We start from the raw sequence: 24,968 nt of genomic DNA on the forward strand, positions 1-24,968 counted from the left end.
TATTACAAGAGAATACAGATATTTTTCTCTTTTTTTCTCTCTTTCTCTTGAGGCTCTTTACATTTGCATTCATTACTCCCAGATTGTCTTCCACTTTCTGGAGAAGCAGCACCTTGCACCTGCTGGACCTGAGCAGCTGCTTGTTCTTGTTCCTGATAGTACTGAGAAGCTCTCCTGTCCTCCTCTTACTGGAGCTTCTTTTCTAACTCTAGATCACTGATTCCTTCTAGTATCTGTTCCCAGTTAATCTCTTGATTTTGCTGCTCTTGTTGTAGAGACAATGCCATCAAATAGTCTTGATCTATTTGATCCTGCTGCCCTCTGTAGACAGTTTCAGGGTCTGATGGAGGCCATAGGTGGAATTCAGAATCACAGAAATTTCCATCACCAAGCACATAGTGTAAGCATTCCCAAACAACTTTCTCTTCTGTAAGAAAGCCCTGGTCTGTCTCTAGCAGGTAGAGCTGACCCTTGTATTTGGTCATGGTGCTAAAATGGTTGTTCCTGAAGAGCACACAAAGCTCTCCCTCCTGGACAGCTGAAGTCAACTCACACAGTCCATGGTATGTCAACTGTGTAGCTGTGTTGTTTAGAAACTGCTCAGATAAAAAACCTTCACTAACCAGTTCACTGTTGTCCAAGTGTTTACAAGAAATTATCTTCTCCACTAGCTGATTGTAACTGCAGTTACCAACTGCTTTTACTATGTCAGCAACTTGAGGGTCCACTAACTATCCATGGTACAAGGGGATATCAAGAAGATCAAACACTATGCATTCAGGTGTGTATTCAAATACTTGTACACCTGTAAACTTCACATTGACATCCAGACCCGTCTGTAACTTATGTAGAATCGCCATTGCATCACTCATATTCTGCTCATAATTTCGATGCTGAATTTCAGGTTTTGCATGAAGAATATAGTCTCCTAAGTATTAGATGAGCTGTTCGGCCGTTATGATTTCAATCATTGGTGGCAGCTTAATCTTCCGAGCCAGGAGCAGCACGTTCATGATGGCCAGCAGCGGGCAGGGTCTGTCAGATCCGTCAGGTTACATGTCGGATCAGGGGATGCCTGTGGGGATTCAGGCTCCCTGGCAGCTGAGCAGGGCAGCGTCTCTGCATAATTGCTCATTTAAGGACCGGGGAACCAAACTCCTGAACATCAGGGCTGAAACTTCTTAGGAAACTTGGGTTTCAGAGGTGGGCAACACCTCTCTACGGGAGAGAGGCATGTTTTGGAAAAGAACTTTTCCAGGATAGTTGTTTGAGGTTTTTTCTTTCTTTCTTCTTTCTGGTACAGTGAGTGGCTGCATCAGGGAAGCATAGTGAAGCAGGGCAGTGTCACTCTGAGTTTTTGTTGGGTGGTGTATGGTGCAGGTGATGTTTGGGTGAGTTCCCTCAGTGCTTCCAGTATCCCTCCTACACTCAGTGTGCTTTGGGAAGTAGGTCATGGATCTGTTCATTCCCTTTGGGCTCGAAGCCTGTGTGGGCTTGTGTGGGTGTCTGTGTGCACCCGTGTGCTGGGAACCAGCCTGAGGAAGGACTTGGGTCCTCAGCTCACACGGTCCTGTTTGCCTGCAGGAGATGCAGGCTTTTTCTGCCTCTGGCTTACGGCGAGTGGCCTTAGCGCTGGCCCGGAGAGGCTAGGTGACTCGTCAGTGCTGTGACGGGTGTAGCTCTGCCCTCGAGTGGTTCCTCGCCTGTAGGAAGGGCAGAGCTGAAGCACCTGTTCCTCAGGTGAACCATGTTTCAGCTTGAACCGTGGTGGCATTTAACAAGCTGTGGTTCTGACTTGGACGCATGGGGAAGGGATGGCAATGTGATTGATTATTTTAAACACAAATGTGAGGCTTCCCTCTGCCTTTCTTGTTTCTTTGGCTGTTTCAGCGTCATCTAATCTTTAGCCAGGCAGAGGAGCAGCAGCTGGGTTCAAAAGGTGGACATTGCTATAGTACAGTGTTAGCTTTATCCCCCTTCTTGTCACTTTCCTTGCTTGAGACACTCGCTAAGAGAACCTGCTGTTTCAATTTCTGCTTTCCTTGAACCAGGCTGTAGGCTTTTCTCACCTCTTCTGGCTTCGGCTATTGAACTGTAAATCGTACACACCGAGCAGTGTAGAAATACTGAAGGCTTTTTCTGCCTCTATGCTGCTGTGCCACTGCCTGAAGTTACATGCCCAGAAGGGCCCTGAACCAGGTAAAAATGTCTTTGCAGGGATGGCAGCTGGGATCGGGTCTGTCCTCGCTGCTGCACAGCTTCGGGAAGCACCAGGGCCCTGTGCACTGCCAGCCATGGAGCAACAGGGTTCCCCACGGTTAAGCAAAAAAAAAAAGAACTGAAGTGCAGAGTGTTGCACAACAGGAGGGTACAAACCCTCACGCAAGGAAAGGGATTCCCAATGCCTACCTGTGCGGAGTGTTTAGGGCGCAGCAGGCAGGCTTTGGGCTGTGTTTGGCACAGCTAAACGTTACGGTGTGCTCACTTTCTGGAGAGGAGACTAGATTTGGGTATTTGGCTGTACTTTCCCTCAGAAACAAAGGGTTACTCGAGGAAGTACTGGCCTCATCTACATGAAATGCATCTTATATGCAGGTGTGAGTTCTTCTGGAGCACCCTGAGACCCACAGAGAGGTCTGGGTCCCTTCTTCTCCTCCTTTCCCCACATTGCCAGAGTTAATTCAAAGAATGAAACACTTGTTTTTAGCTGTGTTTGAGCTAGTTTCTACCCACCTTAACCACCGTTGTAGGAACTGCCCACGAGCGCTGCTCTGGTCACTAACACGTGAAGATGACTGCACTATGTCATTGCTTGATACTTCATTTGTGACCTAATGTTTGTAACAACTAATTCCTGCCGCTGTTGGGGGATGCCCTGAAATAAAGTGCAACTATTCATGTGTGCTGTTCACATGCAGCTATTTCTTTGCCTGCTATCATTGTAGAGCCTGACACCGCAGCTGGAGCAAGCCTTCCTGCTGCTCTGCACTAACAGAGGAGCAAGGGCAGAGCCCAGGGTCAGTCAGGCCACTCACCCTCACTTTTTGCTCTCCAATGAAGCCCAGATTCCTGCTGCTTAGGCTTCCAGTTAATTTTTCAACATCTCTATCTTTGTCGAAAAGGGCAAAGCTGGGAGCAAGAGAACCCTACACCTGCCTACAAGGGAAGTATCAAACAATAAGAAACACTTTTATTTTTAACTTTACAACATATAAATAGAAAAAATGTGCTTTCCCATGTAGCTTTTCTTCCCTTCCCCTTCCCATGGTCCTTGTTGCACTGTCGCAGCAGCCCCTCTGGACTCAGAGATCCCCTCTGTAGAAATCCAGGAGGCAGCCCACCCTCCCCAGCTGTCATCTGGGCAGGTCCGGCCTGGCATCATGACCGCACAGCATCTTTTCCTCTGCAGAGAGGGGAGCAAAGAAGGGATGCAGGAGGGCTTCTGAGACCGTGATCCGTTGGGAAGGGTCAAATTCTAACATCCTCCTCAGCAAGTCAAAGAACTGCCTGTGCTCCTGCGAGTTACACAGCCTGTACGTCTGAAAGAGAAGGGCGGCGGGGACAGAGAGAGGAGTGTAGTGCTCTGGTAGGACAGGGAGCGAACCCGAGGCCCTCACTTTGTGATACACGGCGAGGCACTGGCCCTTTCCCGTCCTGAAGTACAGCCTCCCTCCAATTCCCTAGTACCTGTCCAGTAAACTTTTGTTTCTGCAGATGAGTCTGTGAAAGCCAGTTACCCGCAGCAGGGGTAAGGGAAACTCCCCTCCCTAAGCCCCACACCGATGGATGTTCTGGGGAAGGGAACCGCACAGCAGTTCAGCCTTGTGATGCAGCCAGCCCTCCAGCAGCCACAGAGCAGCACCTACCCGCAGGGGCTTGCAGTTCTCTCGGACGTATCTCCCTTTGGGTGTGTTCTCATCCCATACCAGTTTTCCGTTGTGGAAAAAGTTTTGCTTCCTGGAGAGGAAAGGTGGTGTTCAGCAAGGCTATGCGGGGGGCATACGTACTCGGAAGAGCTATAGCCATATAGGTGCGACCCCGTGTGAGGACAGGGAATTGGTATCCTGAGTAATTGGCCACAAAGAGTTGACCGGACTGGCTTAGGTCAGGAAGAGGTTCTTACCGAGTTTTGCGGATCATGTGAGAAGGCATTCGCCCGAGGACTTTTTCCATCATGACAAGATGCTCACGATTCTCATTGGTCTGCAAAGGAAAAGAGCAACGGTGCCTGAATTCAGAACTTGGAGAGCTGGTGACAAAAGGTCTGTCCCCTATATAAGCACAGGGGAAGAAGAGACAAGCCTCCGTCAGGACTGATGCAGTTCCTCTCCATCTCGTCCTTCCAGCAAGGCACAAATCCTCACACTGTGAGTTTTCCTGGGCTTATTTTCAAACTCTGCTTCCGATTTTTAGTGCCTGATCTGCATTTCCCTTCCCTTCACATTAAGGACTCTTAGGGTACGATGCCTCTCACAAGAATCATACCTGGAAGAGCGTGAAGCCGCGGTAATACTCAAACAGAATGCAGCCGGTACTCCAGACATCGCACGGCTGTGCCCAGCCCAGCTCTGCAAAGAGAACCAAGTTAACTCTGCACTCCCAAGTCCCACCACATTTCTACTAGTTCCGTGCTGAAACTGCAGGGATTACACGAGGACAGACCTAGAAGTTATCCATGCCCGTTCCGGTGCTACACACTGACAAGAGGACTGTCACATCCCCCTGCGATGATTCTGTTTCAGCTTAAGCTGACTCCACGTTCCCCTAAAGCCAAGAGGAGCGCTTCCCGAGTCTCACAGACTTTCCTCAGCTCTCCGAACTCCAGCTCGAGGGCCTGCGCTATCCATTATTAATCAGGGCCTTGGGACCACCCAGTTGGCATTGCAGGAAGGCATGGAACAGGCTGTTCCCAAGCCATGCTCCAGAACTGGAGCGCTCTCAGCTGTTTTTCTCTAGCCAGCATCATCCTGCAGCATCCCTGGGACAATTGTTCTCCTCCACCCATCCGAGACTGCCGAAACCCCAGCAGTACTCACCAAGAATCACTTCTGGTGGACGGTAGTGCTGGGTAGCCACGATAGTGTTGTGGTACTCGTGATCGAAGGTGGCACTTCCAAAGTCTGCCACTCGGATGCTCGTGTTCCGAATGCATTTCTCTTCGCATTTCTGCAAGCAAAGAAGTCCTTAGTGCTTCTAATAGCTTGTTCGGCATTAAGCTAGGCTTTGAGAGGAGCCCTCTGACCCCGGAACTGCCCTGTCTGCACTACTAATCAGAAGGATTGTAACTGTGAAGCTCTGAGCTCTTTACATGTCAGATCAGTGTTAGAGAAAGCTGCTGAACGCTCCACTTCATGGACTGGAGCCACTGAAGCAGGCTTTTAGAAGACACAGGAGAAAGAAGAGGCCTGACTTCCAGTTTGTTCCCACTAACCAGACTTTTAAGGCCCTGTGGGACATGTATGGAACAGGGAGGATCCAATTTCCGCAGGGAGGGAGAGGCAGGCTATTCCTGGTCTCTTTGCTTCTCTTTCGGACATAACCCACCTTTTTCTTGTTGTAGACAGTGTCAAAATCTGAGTTGACAAACAAGATGTTTTCTGGCTTGAGATCAGTGTGAGTCAGGTGGTTGTCGTGTAAAACTTCACAGGTGGCGAAGAGGAGAAAGAGAAAAAAATAAATATAAGAATGATGTACTGAAGCACCCATACAACTCTGCCCATCAAAGCGCCGCTTCCGGCCAAGCCATCTCCTGCTCAGCTCCCTCCCAACCCGTTCTGGTGAGACAACGTCGCCTAGCAAGTCTGGCCCTGGGTGACTTACATCTCAAGGCATAGCAGAGCTGGTAGGCCATGTGCCGGATCTGAGGGAGAGGGTACGGCTGGAAGTTATTCTCCTCCAGGAACTCAAAAGTGCTCTTGCCCAGAAGCTCAAAGGCAATGCATATGTGGCCGTGGAAGTCGAACCAGTCTAACATCAGGACACACAAGCTGCGTGCAGAGAAAGACACGAGGATTAACCAGCATTCAGGGACTCGACAGAACAGTCATTCTTCCAGTTACTGGCTACTTCGGGAGTTGTTGGTGAGCAAAAGCTGACTCAGAAGCACAGTAATCGCCCTGCGTACACCAGACACACACCCCCCTCTCCGCTTTGCTTGACCACCTTTAGATAGAGATCTCAGATTCAAGTGCGACAAGGCAGTGGGTGGCTCTTAGAGAAGACGTTCTGGCGAATTTTTTCTCACTATGAGTTGTTAGGGGTTAAGTAAACAAGCGTTTCATGGAATTGGAGACAGACTTTCTTCCAAAACGCAGAGGAATGAGACAGGTTTCCCCCCACATCATTGAGAGGCAAGTGGCAGGTATTCCAGTCCTCAGCGCCATGTTTCTTTGGACATTGCCCAAGCAGACCGCTCGTCTGGAAGGACATGGTACTGACTACCCAGAAGGCTCGTAGGAACTTACTATTTGTGCTCCTTGTCCTTCTCTCTGATTTTTTCCAGGACGTTGATTTCCAGCCTGGCTGCTTCTCGGTACGTTCCAACTTTTTTTATGATTTTCAGCGCCACCTGAGCTTTGCCTCTGTAAGGGGAGAGGGAAAAAAAGAATGCAATTGGAGGAAAAGCCTACATACATACGTCCTCAGTCCACAGAGAGAGGGCACATGCCAGTTACTCCAGTCGTGTTTTCACGTGTTAAGAGGCTTAGTCAGTTCTGGGTCCCAACAAAGCTCTAGAGGTCTGCCAAAGATTTATGCTGCTTGATCAGAAGTTAAATATCCCCATGGAAACGTGAAGTGAGAGGCTATTGCTGCGTAAGGCTCCAAAGAGAGCTGCAGCCAGCTCTGCGAGCGCACCGTTCCCTGACGCAGCAGTCCGTAAGGTCACCACGCCTCCAGCAGCCACCTCCCCTCTCCAACCGTGCCAGGGCAATTTCTGAGGAGGCAGGAGATCCCAGCGGCTCCTATACTAAGCTGACCCCACGGCTCAGAGCCAGACAAAAGGTCAGGAAGAGATGGGTCAAGTGTAATCACAGGAGAGGTTAAAAAAAAAAAAAAAGATAAATACGCCAGCAGATTAAGAGGTCACTTTCCCCGGCTGCCTGGCTGGAGTTGGGGCAGTAGAACAGCCTGTGCTGAAGCCTGAAGCCCCTGAACGAGCTCCTCTGCTTCCCTTAACACATGAGTCTGCAAACTCAGGGGGGCCAAGGTATGAACCAAGCCACTTTTTGCTTGCTACGAGAAATAACTTCTACCGTAGCGACAAGTGGAAGGTGACAACAGTTTGGTGCAGTGGAGGCCCAGGCAAAACTGGCAGCGTTAATCCTGCCATGCTTGTGAGCACACGGGCCGGTCACACAAGGGACGGACAACGTCCCTTCCCTTATCTAGAAGGGAAAGGTGCCCACCTGGCATGGTCCACACACTCCACCACTTTGCCAAAAGTGCCTTCACCAAGGTTGCCGACAATTTCATCTAGGAGAGAAAACAGGAGCGGACGTGAACGTCAGAGATTTGGCAAGAGCTGAGGCCCTGCAATTTCACAGCGATAAAATGTCAAAGCAAAACAATGTCTCCCACTGCTACGCTCTTTGAAAACTCAAGCGTCTGTTGTCTGCCTCAGGCAATTTACTGCTCAGCCCATTTACAAGCAGTAAAACACTAGAGACCCCTCCAGTACAATACGAGAGACCTTGTCTAACATGGGGGTAGGAACTAGGGAGGTAAAGTTTTACGGAAGGTGTCTGTACATCGCTCTTGGAGCAAATCGCCGGTCCTGCACACCAGGTGGCCTTCCTTGTCAACTCGCACTCTCCTGCTGTGCCTCCTGCTCTGTTGTCTTGTCCCGGTGCCCCGGAGGTCGCAGTCCTGGACGGAGGGGCCGGGGAGCTGGGGGCTGCCTCCACACGGCCCTCCACGCCACCGCACGGCCTTCCTCACAGGGCGCTGCCTCTCCACAGCCTCCATCGCCGGGCTCTGCCTCGCTGGGCTCTGGCTCGCCACGGCCCTTCTCGCCACGGCCCTCCTCACCACGGCCTTCCTCACGGGGCTCTGCCTCGCCGGGCTCTGGCTCACCACGGCCATCCTCGCAGGGCTCTTCCTTGTTGGGTGCTGCCTGGCCACGGCCTTCCTCGCCGGGCTCTGCCTGGCCACAGCCTTCCTCTTCGGGCTCTTCCTTGCCGGGCTCTGGCTCGCCATGGCCGTCCTCGCAGGGCTCTTCCTTGTTGGGTGCTGCCTGGCCACGGCCATCCTCGCAGGGCTCTGCCTCGCCGGGCGCTCCCTCGCCACATCCTTCTTCGATGGGCTCTGCCTGGCCGAGCTCTTCCTTGCCACGGCCTTACTCTTCGGCCTCTTCCTCGCCGGGCTCTGGCTTGCCACAGCCATCCTCACCGGGCTCTGCCTGGACGGGTGCTGCCTCGCCACGGCCTTCCTCTTCGGGCTCTTCCTCGCCGGGCTCTGGCTCGCCATGGCCCACCTCGCTGGGCTCTGACTTGCCACGGCCTTCCTCACCCTCGCTGTGGCCTTCCTCGCTGCTCTCTTCCTCACCACACCCTTCCTCACAAATGGGCTTTCCTCACCACAGCCTACCTTACCACAGCCTACCTCACAATGGGGCCTTCCTCACCACAACGACCCTTGCCATGGTGACTGTCACTATGCTCTGCATCACAGTGGCACTTGTACCTTCTCTTCCCATGGGTTCTGCACACACTCTCCTTCCACCAAACGGGGCTGAGAGCCACCGTTGTCCCCACGAGTGATGGGGGTTGATGACAAGCTGGGCTCCGTCCCTTCTAGTGGGGATGCCTGTGGGGATTCAGGCTCCCTGGCAGCTGAGCAGGGCAGCGTCTCTGCATAATTGCTCATTTAAGGACCGGGGAACCAAACTCCTGAATGTCAGGGCTGAAACTTCTTAGGAAACTTGGGTTTCTGAGGTGGGCAACACCTCTCTACGGGAGAGAGGCATGTTTTGGAAAAGAACTTTTCCAGGATAGTTGTTTGAGGTTTTTTCTTTCTTTCTTCTTTCTGGTACAGTGAGTGGCTGCATCAGGGAAGCATAGTGAAGCAGGGCAGTGTCACTCTGAGTTTTTGTTGGGTGGTGTATGGTGCAGGTGATGTTTGGGTGAGTTCCCTCAGTGCTTCCAGTATCCCTCCTACACTCAGTGTGCTTTGGGAAGTAGGTCATGGATCTGTTCATTCCCTTTGGGCTCGAAGCCTGTGTGGGCTTGTGTGGGTGTCTGTGTGCACCCGTGTGCTGGGAACCAGCCTGAGGAAGGACTTGGGTCCTCAGCTCACACGGTCCTGTTTGCCTGCAGGAGATGGTGTGGCTTCGGGAATCCATCATGCTGGCTCTGTGCGCACTCTCTGACGGCTTTGTGCACGGTCGCTGATCCAGGGGAGCGCAAGGCGCTGGGCTCCCTGCTTGCTCCCGGTGCCGCGAGCGTGGGCAGTGCTTGACTCTCTGCTGCTCTTCTGGCACCTTACCCGTCCCCACAGCTCCTGCAGGTACCTAAACCTTGCACTGACCGTGTTCTGGCAGCTGGGAGAGCTTCAGAGCTTCAAACGGTGCCTTTTCCCCAGGGGAGCTGGATCCCTTCTGAGGCTGAAGCGCAGGGACGTGTGGAAATGGTCACTGTGCTCTGCTAAGCAGGTGGAGTCCCAGTGAGTCGCCCACGGCTTGTCACTCATCCCCACATCTTATGACTTCTTCAATTAAGAAGAAAAGGAGGGTAATTGTAGTAGGTGACTCTCTTCTGAGGGTAACAGAGGGGCCCATTTGTCGACCAGATCCATCCCACAGGGAAGTCTGCTGCCTCCCTGGGGCTCGGGCTAGGGATGTTAAAAGGAAGCTCACTGCTCTGGTGCAGCCCTCTGATTATTACGCTTTGTTAGTTATCCAGGTTGGTAATGATGAGGTTGTAGAGAGAAGTCTAAAGGCAATGAAAAAGGACTTCAAGACACTGGGGCAACTAGTTGAAGGTTCGGGTGCGCAGGTGGTGTTTTCGTCAGTACCTGAAGTGGCAGGGAAAAACACTGAAAGAGGACGGAAAACACACCTGATTAACATATGGCTCAGAGACTGGTGCCACCGTTGGAATTTTGGGTTCTTTGATCATGGGGAAGTTCATATGGCACCTGGTCTGCTGGCGACAGATGGACTACATGTGTCTCAAAGGGGAAAAAGGATCCTAGCAGAGGAGCTGGCGGGGCTCGTTGAAAGGGCTTTGAACTAGGCTCAAAGGGGGAAGGGGATAAAACCAGGCTCACTAGAGATGAGCCTAAGGACAGCCTTCAGACTACTGTCCTACTCGAGGTGGATAATGGTGGTACATGGGGCAATAACAACACAGGGCTCACTAATAAGTTAGTAACCACAGAAGTGGCCAGGAATGGTCAGATAGCAAGAGTGAAAACTGGTGGCTTAACTCCCTCTCTGAAATGCTTATATACCAATGCACGGAGTATGGGAAATAAGCAGGAGGAGTTGGAGATCTGCCTTAGATTGCATGACTATGATATAGTTGCCATCACTGAAACATGGTGGGACAGCTCCCATGATTGGAATATTGTCATGGATGGCTATGTACTATTTAGGAAAGACAGACCAACAAGACAAGGTGATGGTGTTGCTCTTTATGTGCAAGAGCAACTGAAATGTATTGAGTTCTATCCAGGGCGGGAGGTAGAACGGGTTGAAAGCTTGTGGGCAAGAATTAAGGGATATGCAAAGGGGAGTGAAACTGTTGTGGGGGTCTGCTATAGACCACCAAACCAAGAAGAAGATGTTGATGAGGCCTTCTACAGACAACTGGAGGTAGCCTCTAGGACACACTCCTTGGTACTCATGGGTGATTTCAATCACCCTGATATTTGTTGGGAAGCCCACACAGCTAGACATGTTCAGTCAAAAAGGCTCTTGCAGTGCATCGATGATAACTTCTTAATGCAGGTAGTGGAGGAACCAACGAGAAGAGGTGCACTGCTGGACCTTCTATTAACGACTAAAGAAGGACTAGCTGGGGACATTAAGGTTGGGTATGTTTTTTGTTTAATTGAGTGTGTACTCGAGGGCACTCGTGTTTACGAGAACCTTTGAGGGAAAGAAAACAAGAGAATGTGTTTATAAGACATTGGCTTGAAAATACATTCTCCTTCTTGGAATGAAAGCTCCTTACAATCTTTTGTCTGTACATTCTCTGGACAGACACTAATCTGTCCTGCACTAAATACCTAATAAGCCTGCATATTCCGTATAAGCATTTGCATACACGTGCAGTACAAAAATGTGCTATGAAAAGAAACATTAAGTAGATTTCCAGGAGAAAAGGAACAGAAAATAAACACTGAAAGGAGAAAAATTGGCCATGAACTGAAAGGAAATAGAACATAGGCCCTTTTGCACGGAATTTGGCATAAAGAGAAGGCTTGCTCGTTTTCACACTGCTCAGCCCTACACCTTCCTTCTGAGTTCCTACTCAGCAGCTAAAATTAGCTGAACTGGCTCTGTCAACACTGCCTGCTTTTGTTCATATGACTGACTGAAATATTTTGTGCACCGCCCTTGGTTCAGTAAGGAATGTGATTAAGCAGGACACCATCAAAAAGATTTCCTTATGCTTCCTCTCCAGAGGCCTTCAAAATACGTGCTGGACAGTTGGTAGTCGTGCTGTAAACCCCCTCTCTGCATTTTCTGTGAACATAACTACGTCTGACTGTTGTCGTGTATTTGAGATCCCAATTCTTGTACGTGTGCGGTCTCAAATGAAGTCTGTATGTATTCAGTACATGTGTAACTTTACTCACAATGAAGCTACTTGCAAGAATAAAATTATGCACATACTAAATATCATAGATCGTGATTTTATCTTGTATCCCACAATGCAGACAGATCTCCTGGAAGGTTTTTATAAAAGTACTGCACAATTCACGGCGCAATTTAAGAAGATGGTGCACCAAAAAGTTATACAGTTGATTTTTCTTAAATGCTGACTGAGTATTTGCCAGAGCAACACACTACTACGGTTTTACCAATTGTTGAATAAGTATCTGTGTCCTCATTACTTCTATCGGCAGCTTCTCAAGTCAATTGTGTGGCTCCCCACTCGATTCCCTTAACCAGCACCTACAGCTGACTCAGTCCCAACCGCTGGTGAAGAAGGTGCTACCCTGAGTTAAGGGAAGCACTGACAGGGAACACGGGAAAGGGGAAGCCCAACTTTTAGGAACATGTTTAAGAAGCACCAACCCGACAAGCGGGAGGCACTGAGGAGACACACTGAGGGAGGCGAGCGAGCCCCGCCAAGACCAGCGCTGTGGAGAACGAGGCGAGTGGCAATGAGGAGGGGGATCAATCCATTTCGTCAGTGGGAAGCGGGTATAAGAAGCCGAGAGAGAGTTTGCAGCTGGGTAGTCCGTCTCTAGGAGAGAGCATCCACCTCACGGCCTGACAGCCCTGCTGCAAGTACCGCCCTCGGCGGCGGCGGCGGGAGCGGGAGGGAAGGCGCGTCCCGCCCCGCTGAACCCGCGACCTCCCAGTGCGCGTGCGCCGCTGCGGCGCGGGCGCGGGCGGTGCCTCGGCCGCTGCGCGGGGGCTGCGGCGGCGCGGGCGGCGGGAGCGGCGGGCGGCCGCGGTAGGCATGGCAGAGCTCCCTACCGTGCGGGGGGGCGAGGCGGGGTGAGTAAGGAGCTGGTCGGGGCCGCGCAGAGGAGGGGGGCTACTGCCCTCGCTCGCAGAGGGAACGTCGCGCAAGTCCGCGATGGAGGCGGCAGCCTTAAAGCTGCTCCGCCCGGAGCCGGGAGATGAAGGCACGCAGAGGTGCAGGGTAGGACCTGCCACCCTCTCCTTGCTGGGAGCCAGGCTCGGCGCCCCGCTGAGGATCTCTCTACCTACCGGCTGCTGTTTGTGCACGGCGTGGCCCAGGCACGATTTGGCAGACGGGTACCTGCAGGTTGATCTGACCTGCAGAACCGCGGGTGTAACTGCAGGGGACCTAAAGGGCCTCACGCTGAATGTCGGCCACCTGAAGCTTCTCGCGTATCACCAGTTAAAAAAGGCGGCTGTGAAAGTGGTCCTTAAGAGCTCTGCACTGAAAAAGTCGACTCCCAGAGCAGCGTTGCAGGAGGTGATCAGAGAACTGCTAAGAAATGTTTATGTTTCACTTCATTATGTTGTTACTGTTGCCCCAAATCTTGAAAATCCCGTGGTGTATATTGAAATACTGTCTGTAGACCCTTTGACGGATGAAGCTGGACTGATAACCCCCAGACAAGCATAAAAATTAAGGAGGTGATCACTCTTGGATGGTACAGACATTTATCAGAAGACGCTACAAAAACTTCAATTGCAGGACTAGATGATGTGGGAAAGTCTTTGAAAGAAATGGTTGATCTGCCTTTCCGCTTCCCAAAAACTTTTAAGAAGCTAGGGCTTTCTGTCCCTAATGGGGTGCTATTAATAGGCCCCCCAGGCATAGGGAAAACTCTTATGGTAAAGGCAGTAGCAAAAGAAGTGGGTGCGTTTCTGTTTTGCATCAGTGGCCCGGCCCTCTATGGTTCAAGACCAGGAGAAAGTGAAGAGAATTTGCGAAGAATCTTTGAAAAGGGCAGAGAAATGTCATCTGAAGGCCCAACCATTCTCTTTATTGATGAAGTTGACTCTTTATGCCCAAAGCGAGGAAGTTCAAATAACGCTCCTGAAGATCGTATTGTTGCTCAGTTGCTAACGCTCCTGGATGGTGCAGGTAGTGAGGGTAAGATGGTCGTTATGGCAGCAACGAACAGGCCTGAGGCCTTAGACCCTGCCCTGAGAAGACCTGGCAGATTTGACAGAGAGGTAAGGGGAGGTTGTTATTCATATGCTCTCTTTTTTCTTTCCTTTTTGAGGTGGAGCAGAGGGAGGTTAATAATTTTTTTTTAATGTCTACTAGTCATGCTTAATAGTGGGATTCATCGGGCTTGAGATGTGTGTCCTGTCCCATTCTTTAGATTGCTGCAGCTTGGCTAAGGTAGGGAGCATGTTTTACTCAGGAAACCGAGAGCTCCAAATACCTGAAAACGGAAAAGTCTTTATGCTGCTTTGTCATAAAGACATGGACCTGTTCTTGAAGGTTTTCTTTTCCTTATAGATGCTTAGCATTACAGACTCGGATTTTTCTTGTTTAGATCCCAGACTGCAGGTTTGCGCATCTCTCCTGAAAAGTTTATTGTGACAGAGAACTAGTAACCTGCTGTGTCAAAAATTCTATTCAGATTTCAGTAACAGAGGCTAGGTCTACTCTGAAAAACTTCTGCTAGCGTAATGGTCAAAAGAAGAACGAACACATGCAGTTATGCTATGCACAATGCTTTTGCTTGTGTTGTTTATTTTGCTGGTGTCACGGTTTAAAGCTGGGCTGGCGATTAAACCTGCGGCAGATGCCCTCTGTTATCCCCCCCCCTCCCCCCAGAGGGAAAGGGAAAGGGAAAAGGGAGAGAGACTTCTGGGTTGGAAAATTAAAACAGTTTTAATAAACTATAATAATGAAAAAAAAAATATAATAATAATAATAGAAATAATCAAATATATACAAATATATATACAAAACCAAGATTGAGCTCCCCTGAAGTCAGCCACGTCACCACCGGCACTGCAGGGCAGGCTCCGGGAAGGCCCAGCCTGGGCCTAGCGATGGTCGAGAGCTGGATTCAGGAACGCACGGATCGGGATCGGGGGCAGCAGGAAAACAGACGGAGTCCTCCCTGGACACCGGCCATAGCAGAAAGAGAGCGAGACCCTCGTGATCCCCCCACTTTATACCGAGAATGACGTGTATGGGATGGAATACCCTCGTTGGTCAATTTTGGGTCACCTGCCCTGTCTGCTTTTTTTTTTTTTCTCCAGAAACCCACAACGCCTAAGAAGGCTTGTGTTTCCTTTTTGTTAGTTGGTGGGGACATAGCTGTTATTTTGTTGATCACCTCTATCGGGATCTGGCGACGCCCATCTTGCCATTTAATCCCTAAAAACTGGATCTCCCGGGCAGGCCCCTTGACCTTGCCTCTTTTTATGGCAAAACCAGCTTGCAGAAGAATTTGAATTATTTTCTCCCCTTTGTCAAAAACTTCTGCTGCTGTATCACCCCACACAATGATGTCATCAATATATTGCAAATGTTCTGGAGCTCCACCCTCTTCTAGTGCAGTCTGGATCAGTCCATGGCAAATAGTAGGACTGTGTTTCCACCCCTGGGGCAGTCGATTCCAGGTGTACTGGATACCTCTCCAGGTAAAAGCAAACTGTGGCCTGCACTTTGGTGCCAAGGGAATAGAGAAAAATGCATTAGCAATGTCTATAGTGGCGTACCACTTGGCTGCCTTTGACTCCAGTTCGTATTGAAGTTCTAGCATGTCTGGCACAGCAGCACTCAGAGGTGGTGTAACTTCATTTAGGCCACGATAGTCCACAGTTAATCTCCATTCTCCATTAGACTTTTGCACTGGCCATATAGGACTATTAAAGGGTGAGCGAGTCTTGCTAATCACTCCTTGATTTTCTAATTGTCTAATCAGTTTATGAATGGGGATCAGGGAGTCTCGATTGGTGCGATATTGTCGTCGGTGCACCGTGGCAGTAGCAATTGGCACCTGTTGTTCTTCAACTTTCAGCAACCCCACAACAGAAGGATCCTCTGAGAGGCCAGGCAAGGTAGACAGCTGTTTAATGTCCTCAGTCTCTACAGCTGCTACACCAAAGGCCCATCTATATCCTTTTGGGTCCTTAAAATACCCTTTCTTAAGGTAGTCTATGCCAAGGATGCACGGAGCATCTGGGCCAGTCACAATGGGGTGCTTTTTCCATTCATTTTCAGTTAGGCTCACTTCGGCCTCCAATACAGATAACTCTTGAGATCCCCCTGTTATTCCCGAGATACTGACAGATTCTGTCCCTTTATGATTCGATGGCATGAGGGTGCACTGTGCACCAGTGTCTACCAGGGCTCGATACTTTTGTGGTTCTAATGTGCCAGGCCATCGAATCCACACAGTCCAATAAATCCGGTTATCCCTCTCCTCCTCCTGGCTAGAGGCAGGGCCCCTCTAATTAAAGATTGGATTCGTACTGCTCACGGGGATTGGACCTTCATTTCCTCTATTCACTCTTGGAAAAAAAGGATTTGAGGCCCATCTACCCTGACTGGAGTCCTGCTCATTGGTAACTGGAGCAGCCATCCTCCTAGAAAAATTCTCTCTGGTATTTCTGTTAGCTTGCAACTCACGTACTCGTGCCTGTAGGGTACTGGTAGGTTGTCCATGCCATCTGTTCATGTCCTCCCCATAATCACGCAGGGTAAACCACAGGATACCTCGTGACGTGTTCCGTTTCCTTTGAGCCGGTCCAGTAGGAGGGCGTTGCCTCCTAAAGGCTGCAACGCGGGCCTGTGTAGGTAGAGAGTCAAGTTTATTCTCGATCCTGGACAGTTTGTCTGACAGTTGTTTCAATGAGTCTTTGTTTTCCTTAGTCAGTTTTTCCACAGCCGAGACACGGGCCTGCAGTGGGGAAGAAATACTATCTTCATACTGTCGCATATAGTTAGCCATTTCGCCCACACTAGGTCGTGCCATAGCATCTTCTCCCCAGACTAATATTGACAATGTAGGGGCATGTGTTGGTGGAGCACTCTTCACAACCTTCCGGAACATGGATCGGTTGCATTCCACTTCATCAGGATTTACAGGATCTACAATGTCCTGAGGGTGTTTATAAATGATCTCTTGCACAGCTAGTTCTCTAAGGTAGTTAATACCTTTTTCTATAGTGGTCCATTTGCTTAGGTGGCTCATAACATCATCTTTATAGGGATACCTGCTCTTTACAGCTGACAAGAGTCGCCTCCAGAGACTGATACTGTTCGACCTTCTTGGAAGCATCTTATCAATACCACCATCTCTGGACAGGGATCCCAACTGTCTGGCTTCTCTGCCATCCAATTCTATGCTATCTGCCCCATTATCCCAGCATCGGAGCAACCAGGTAATTATTGGCTCACCGTCATAACGACTAAAATCTTTTCTTATATTTCGCAGTTCTTTCAGGGATAAGGAGTGGTAGGTTATCTCTACTTCCGAGTCCGAGTCCTCCTGTGATTGTTCTGCTTTAGAAGGACCTTTCTTGTCCTTCTTGTGTAATGGGCCTTCTTTAAAAAGACGATCAAGGAAACCCCCCTCTGTGTCAGGCCCTGACTCTGACTGAGAAGGGCCCTCACCTGGGTCCCGTGCTGGCTCTGCCTTAGAAGCCTCTGAATCATCATCCTTCACTTTACTAGTTGATTTCTTTCGGTGTTTTCTCCTGGTTACAGGGGCAGCATGATACCTCCCGCTGTTGCTGCACCGACATCTAATCACATAGCACACCAGTAACACATACAGGACACCCAAAAATAACAACATGCCCTGTTCGAATTTTGCAGGAATCAGCTTGGCAAAAAAGGAGCAGATACTATCAAAATCAGTTAAAAGACGCCCGGTGTGCGCAGCTACCGATTCGCGATTAAAGCTGCCCATCATTGTATCATAGAGATAAGAGATCGGAATAATGACTGCCCAGTTTATCACGACATAAATCAGTATCACAACCCATACCGAAACGACACATTTTGACCAGCACGCCCTGTTAAACCACACGTAAGCACTAACACACAGCGCATACGGCAAGTAAGGTATCATTACACATAACTGTAAAACAAGCTTTATAAAGAGAAGAGGTAACACAAGGCTCACAAATGACATTATCATCTTAGCTATCTGTTTTAATTTCCAACCCCTCGTAAATCTCAAAGGAAGAAATCTGATACTCTCTTGGCTGAGCTCTCCGGGTCTCCTCCCACTGGAGCTGGGATTCGACTTATCAGAGCAACCTGTCGGAGCTTCTCTCGAGCCCCACGTTGGGCGCCAATAAATCTGTCACGGTTTAAAGCTGGGCTGGCGATTAAACCTGCGGCAGATGCCCTCTGTTATCCCCCCCCCTCCCCCCAGAGGGAAAGGGAAAGGGAAAAGGGAGAGAGACTTCTGGGTTGGAAAATTAAAACAGTTTTAATAAACTATAATAATGAAAAAAAAATATAATAATAATAATAGAAATAATCAAATATATACAAATATATATACAAAACCAAGATTGAGCTCCCCTGAAGTCAGCCACGTCACCACCGGCACTGCAGGGCAGGCTCCGGGAAGGCCCAGCCTGGGCCTAGCGATGGTCGAGAGCTGGATTCAGGAACGCACGGATCGGGATCGGGGGCAGCAGGAAAACAGACGGAGTCCTCCCTGGACACCGGCCATAGCAGAAAGAGAGCGAGACCCTCGTGATCCCCCCACTTTATACCGAGAATGACGTGTATGGGATGGAATACCCTCGTTGGTCAATTTTGGGTCACCTGCCCTGTCTGCTTCCCACTGCAGCTGCGACCCCCCTTCGGCTCTTCACTCGTAAGCAATGAGGAATTCAGCAGTGACCTTGGTTTCTCTCAAGAATAAGTACAGCAAGAGCCTTTCTGCACAACATCCCTACCGGTGCCTCAGTGATAACTACAAACTTCGAGCGTTATCAGTCCTGGAAGCAGACACTGTCTGCAAAAACATGCAGTTAGTTAGAGGAGACTTAGCTGAAAGTAAAAATCACTGAAAGGAAAATCGGCCTGGTTTAGGCCAAACCAGGACAGCTGGCTAAATACATTCCCGGGTTATCCAGTTTGGTCAAGTTCTGTAATGCTTTCACAGTTACAATTTTCATATTTTCCAGGATTTATAGATTATTGAGATATATTTTATGGCAGTATTTTACTAGGTTTTTAATAAGGTATTTATCTAAATGATTTTTTTTTTTTTCTTTTGGATGAATCTAATTCAGCCCTCATGATGCAAGGATATTACTATTTCAGTGTTTTGTCTTATGTTGAAATTACCCTAAAATAGGATTTGATGGACACTGGCTGGCAGTGTCTTATGAACAACTGTTTATACAAAGACTGTTCACTTGGAAAGTAAGTGTAAATGAAGGGTACTTGAAATATTTGTCATTTGTATAGTGCTACTAATGAGTTTCTTGTAAAATTCTTTAGTTGCAGTATAGGTATGTATAAATCTTGAGTACGCAGTATAAAGCAGAGACAAACTTGCTTGACAAGGTCTATGAAATAAGAGGAATATAGCAAAATATCTACTTAAATTTTTTTTTAATTGTATTTGGTTTAGGTGATTATTGGGACACCAACACTTACGCAAAGAAGATCTATCCTGCAGTTGCTTACATCTAGTATGCCGATTTCTACAGACGTTGATTTGGTTAAACTGGCAGAAATGACAACTGGGTATGTTGGAGCTGACCTTACAGCACTCTGCAGAGAAGCTGCTATGCAGGCTGTGTTCCACAGCTCCTTGGTATGGTTGCATATTACTCAAGAAGAATGTCATTAATAATATGTACTGCCTAGTCCTTATTAATACTGGGGTTTACTTGAAAAGCTCAACAAGTTGAAGAACTCACAAATTAAAATACTGAAAAGCACCAAGTGTGTTATAAACATAAATATGCCATTTCACTAGTCCTCTCAGTTCTCACCTGAAAAGACTGTTTTCTCTTTTCTGGATTAAAAGCTTTGCTGGAAGTTTTTATTCTCATCCTTATCTTTTTAGGATTGTGCAAAGCAGAGATTTTAGACTTTTATGGCAAACTAAACTGTAACGTCCACCAAAGCTCTCTTTTGAAGCTATCAGCAATTTAGAATTCTACTTCTTAATAATAACTGCAAATTAAAGTTTACATTGGCACATAAGTATATAACTGCTAGTGATAATAAACTATTATCATCTGGGTTGTATGGCTGAGTATAACATTGTTACAGACATAAAGTATAAAGCTGGCCAGTGTGCATAAATTTAACTTCTTAGGTATTACAGATATGGAATTAGAGAATTGCTATTTCTTAATATTCTTTCTATCTATTCTGACTTTTACAAGAACTGTGAGGTATATGTTTGCTGTAGCTTTTCATCTGGAATGGCTGAGCAGAAGTTTAAAGCTGGATCTGCAACATTTCCAGAGTCAGAGCATCTACAGAGAATGGTAGAACCCTCTGTCTTCACTTGGGGGTAGAAAGAAGAGAACATCATATTTCTACAACTTCCATCTCCTGCAGATACCTTACAAATATTGAAAATAATAAACAAAATAATTTGAGCTTGGTATCCCAGAAAGAAATAAATGGACAAATGAAGATAATGAATGAGTAGATGGCCTATTTGCCTTGAGAACTGCAAGCTCCTTTGTAAAATACATCTTAGTTCTGTTACTGCATCTGTAGTTTAATAATGGTATTTTCTAGCCTATTTGTGATAAAGTACCTTACTTTCTCCAGTATGTGGTGAAAATGGATGTTAGAACATACTTATTTGTATTCAAGAGAATCTGGGAATTGGTGTATAGTAACCCTGAAACCAGCAACCATTTGATTTAGCAGATCGCTGTGTGATGGAGCTATAATTTAGGGAAAAACAATAGTATTCTCTAAAACATTAATTCCTGTTAAGATTTTTTCCTGTATAAAAACTTGCCGTTAAGGAGATTATATTCTACTTTGTGTTGCATCTTTGTGCCTGCAGTGCTTAAGCTTGTTAGGGCAGGAATTTGCTTCTTTATTAGTTGCACTTGGCCTTTTGTGAAATGTTTTGCATACTAATGCCGCATTATAAATTGTTATGTAAAAATATTGTTAATATGCTTTTATTTGGGTTTCTCCAGGATTCAACTGAAATGGTGATTAACATCGCAGATTTCCAAGAAGCTTTTAAAAAAATTCAACCGTCCTCTTTTCGAAGTGCAATTGGACTAACAGAGTGTAAACCTGTCACTTGGGAGCAAATTGGTGGTCTTGAAGATGTGAAATTAAAGTTAAAACAGGTAATGTATAAAATACACTTAGATAAAAAGCTAGTTTCTAATAACCATGTCCTCTGAGGTATTCTGTATGCTGCATTATAGAAATTAATTCTCTTGCAAATTACCTGGTTATAAATTGTATTTTAAACATTTTTTTTATGCTACATTAAGTTATTACAGTGTTTGTGAGTTAGAAGTCTTCATGTTACAAGACATCACCACCAAGCGTAATATCATGGGACAATCAGCACGTATTCCAGTAGCTGAAAAACACTTAATTTGCAGCCAGATAATTTGTCCATTCCTGAATTTGTAGATAGAGATGGCTCTTCCATATCGTCTCTCAAGGATTGCCTTTTTGTCTGTTTGAGAGCAAGCTTTAAGAAGAGGGGCATTATATGAAGGAAGACCAAATTAGTATTCTCTGATTTCAAATTAATGTTTATACCATGGAGAGGAAATAATGTGCCTCAGCAATTTTATGGATTGCCTATGAACTCTAGTTTCATTACTAAGAATTTCATCCCTTTTTTATGTATTGGCAGAGTATTGAGTGGCCTATGAAATTTCCTCAGGCGTTTGCTAGGATGGGCCTGTCTCATCCAAAGGGTATTCTTCTCTATGGGCCATCAGGGTGTGCCAAAACCACACTGGTGAAGGCTGTGGCCACAAGTTGTCACTGTTCCTTTCTCTCTGTAAGTGGTGCTGACCTTTTCTCACCTTATGTTGGAGATTCAGAGAAGATTTTGTCTCAGGTACAGTTTTTAATTTCTTCAAGGTCTATAGTTTATTTTGGCTTGATTTTTGTGAAGGATTAGTTAGGCCTATATTTTGTTACTGAAAAGAGGATAGTTAAAGCTTTCATCTGATTATTAAATAGAAATCGCTTACAGATTCACATTTATATAAACTGATAATCTAGCCCTAAAATTATACCAATTTTATATTTTGAAAGTGTTTTCTACCCTTTTGTTTTCAGTTCACTTAAGAATTTAAATAAGGAGCAGAATTTGCCTATAGTAAACATAAGCTAGAATGGCTCTTGTTAATCTTTATGAATGTATCTTTAAAGTTAAGTGAGTAAAATACAGAGTACTTGTAAACAGGTGTTTTTACCTTACCTGATAGAATGTCTGTATTAACATTTTACTTTATTAATTAAAAAAAAGGTTTTTCGCCAAGCAAGAGCAAATACTCCAGCAATAATATTCCTAGATGAGATTGATTCTATCTTGGGATCTCGGTCACACTTCAAAACTGGCCATGGTGTCTCAGAGCGTGTTCTTTCTGTTCTTCTCAATGAGTTGGATGGTATTGGGCTGAAAGTCACAGAAAGAAGAGGAAGCAAACTACAGCCTGAGGGTCAGTGTCAAGAACAAAGTGACAAGGAAAGAAAGGTATTTATGTTCCCTTTTCTATGTAGGAAGAATGATAAATGCTGTCCAGTTGTTCAAAAATTACCTATCTTAACCATGTTGCACTAATGTGTTTATATCATCTCTTACTCAGTTAGAGTTTCAGGAAACTTTGAACAAAGATTTCATGGTAGTTGCTGCAACAAATAGACCAGATATGTTGGATGATGCCTTATTGCGTCCTGGAAGGCTAGACAAGGTGATCTATATTCCACCTCCAGATCTGAAGGTGACGTATTACAAATTCATACGTGGCTTTAAATGGAGAGATATTAATTGCCAGCATACTTTAAGAGCAAAGGGGGCATAGTCCTATAATATATATATAATAATTGATGGATGATTCACTGAAGATCAGTCAGCCAAACTCAAGGTACAATGAAGAAGTTTAAAAAGGAATAATTGTATTTGTAATTCAAACACCAGTAACACTCTGACTGGTGTATGTGGTTATACTGTTGCATATAGAAAATAGACAAAATCTGGAATAATTCTGTATTTACAAAATCAAGCTGTAGTTTAGGAAGTACCATAACAAGTCAACTGTCCTTGTTTCAAATCATGCTTGTGCCCTGTTCCCAAGGGTGGTGCAGCTACCTGTACTGAGCTTCCCAAAAAAAAGGCTTGACCCCAAGCAGGCGAAATATGGGCTTTTCAGTCTAAAATACTGTGGTTTCATGAAGTTATGAGTAACTGTGAATAACAGACTTTAATATATGAGCTAATACTTACTCTTATGGTTATGGTTATCTCCATTAATAGCATTTTATTCACTCTTCCACCAAAAACATGTAGTTTTGGTTTTGGTACTCTTCTGGATTTTCCTTAGTTCTAATTTCAGATTTTGTACTGCTTTGGAGAGGGATTCATTGTTGGTTGGTTTGTTTTTGTTTTCTTAAATAATATGCACCAACTTACAGGGAAGGCTTTCCATTTTGAAAATCTGCACAGAAAAAATTCCATTAGGTACTGATGTGTCATTACAAGATATGGCAGTCCTAACAGACCTCTTCTCTGGAGCAGATATTGAAAATCTGTGTAAGGAGGTAAGAAATATTCATGGTTAATCTGTGAAATAAACTGTAAATGAAACCTTTCAACGTAAAGAGAGCTAACTCGTAGGTGTTACCAAGCCACCTGTGGTATGTTTTTTTTCACAATTTGTAATGAAAATATAAAGAAAATGAGTAAAACAGAAGAACTGAACAAGGATTAATTCTTTAAATAAAAAAGCCAAATAAGAATAAAGGCTTTCTGTGATAATTTACTAGAAGTTAAGGAACTGTACTACCCTTTGTTTCACACAGGCCTTTCTAAACCAAGTTCACATCTAGATGAATTGTGTTCTGTGTACTGCAAGCAACTGCAGCATTTTTAGCTGAAATTAACATGTACTGTCAAGGCTAGAGAGAAAAAAACTGAGAGGTCTGTAACTATTTGAGATAAGTTATATAAAAGAGAGACGACTAGGATGAAAATCAAGGATACATTGTCTAATCCAGACAAAAAAGTGAATGAAATAGTTATAGTAATCTCATTTTATGTTTATCTCGTGTTAAATAACCATGAATTATACAATGCTGCTTTCAGGTGCTTTACCTAAAATTTGATTTAATGTAAAATATTTTAGAATACTTAAAATAACTTCTTTGCAACTCAGAACATAAGCACTTCAAGTTGTTTCTTTCTTTTTCTTTTAAAGGCTGCTTTGTTGGCATTTCAAGAGAATGGACTTGAAGCAACTGCCGTAAAACATGAGCATTTTGTAAAATCACTGAGGACTGTAAAACCATCCTTAAACATAAAAGACTTGGAATTTTATGAAAAATTTTATAATCAAGAATTAGCCTCTTAAATCAAAAAGGAGTGATGGGCCATATGTATTTTTAAATATATTAGAAAGACTTTGCAATGTCTTACATCTCTCCTGCCGTTTAATACTGTACTTACTGTAGTTTTCAGTTTGTATGAAATACAGTAAAAATTCACATGTGAAAAATCTGTGATCTCAATAATGAAGAATAAATTAAAATCTTGTTTGCTTTGGCTAGGTTTCCACCTGATTAAACGAGTAGTTGAGACACTTAGATAAAGCACTGTGGAACAGCTTAGTGTTACTGTAGATTTCCCAGTTTTCAGTACTGTCCTGGTTTCCCTGGGATTTGGTTTCAGTTTGTGGCCAGCCATGGTGACCAAGGCCCTCAGCAGTTAAATCCAGGGCAGCTGACCCTGGCTGGCCCACGGGTGTATTCTATATCATTGACATCAAGCTCACTATAAAAGAGGGTTTGCTGGGAAGAGGGGAGGGCTTTTCCTGCTCTTCTTGCCTCTCCTCCCTTCTCCCTGTTTGTTGTGATTCCTGGAGCAACTTGCCAGTGATTTGTGGATGAGTATATTTTTGTCTGTTTGTGTTGTCATTTATATTGATTTTCTTCATTTCATTAAATCTGGTTAACTTCATCCTACGAGTCTCCCTCTCTTTTTCCCAATTCCCTTCTTCATTTGGGGAAGGGACATGGGGTGAGAGAAAAACTGCTATTGTTTAGCCCCGGGTGTGGGCTAAACGAAGACAAGTACAAACATTGGTATAATAAGAATATTTAATTTAAACTGTGTTGTGAAAGCTCCAAAGGACAGTGAGG

At 46.1% G+C, this 24,968-nt stretch overlaps 2 protein-coding genes and 1 pseudogene across 2 annotated transcripts; 1 reads left to right on the forward strand and 2 right to left on the reverse strand.

The window, feature by feature from the left end:
• Positions 1 to 2: 2 nt before the first annotated feature.
• LOC137668601 (ubiquitin carboxyl-terminal hydrolase MINDY-2-like) lies at positions 3 to 1,028 on the reverse strand (annotated as a pseudogene).
• A 2,325-nt stretch (positions 1,029 to 3,353) lies between these two features.
• Positions 3,354 to 8,466, reverse strand: LOC137668938 (dual specificity protein kinase CLK3-like). The gene is made up of 10 exons (XM_068410752.1): positions 7,749 to 8,466; positions 7,407 to 7,473; positions 6,465 to 6,581; positions 5,821 to 5,987; positions 5,545 to 5,639; positions 5,037 to 5,166; positions 4,486 to 4,568; positions 4,124 to 4,203; positions 3,867 to 3,957; positions 3,354 to 3,539 (listed from the first exon to the last, which is right to left on the reverse strand). Exons 1-10 carry the CDS (start codon positions 8,464 to 8,466, stop codon positions 3,354 to 3,356), a joined length of 1,734 nt encoding a protein of 577 aa, XP_068266853.1.
• A 4,214-nt stretch (positions 8,467 to 12,680) lies between these two features.
• LOC137668600 (ATPase family gene 2 protein homolog B-like) lies at positions 12,681 to 24,786 on the forward strand. Its single transcript, XM_068410243.1, is given in 9 exon segments — positions 12,681 to 13,293; positions 13,296 to 13,831; positions 19,228 to 19,413; positions 20,774 to 20,932; positions 21,457 to 21,666; positions 22,081 to 22,308; positions 22,421 to 22,555; positions 23,247 to 23,372; positions 24,029 to 24,786. Coding segments are annotated over 9 exon segments (2,271 nt in total). The 5' UTR covers positions 12,681 to 12,755; the 3' UTR covers positions 24,182 to 24,786.
• The last annotated feature ends 182 nt before the right edge of the window (positions 24,787 to 24,968 follow it).

This window comes from Nyctibius grandis, chromosome 11 (genome assembly GCF_013368605.1).
Source record: "Nyctibius grandis isolate bNycGra1 chromosome 11, bNycGra1.pri, whole genome shotgun sequence".
Lineage (NCBI taxonomy): Eukaryota > Metazoa > Chordata > Aves > Nyctibiiformes > Nyctibiidae > Nyctibius > Nyctibius grandis.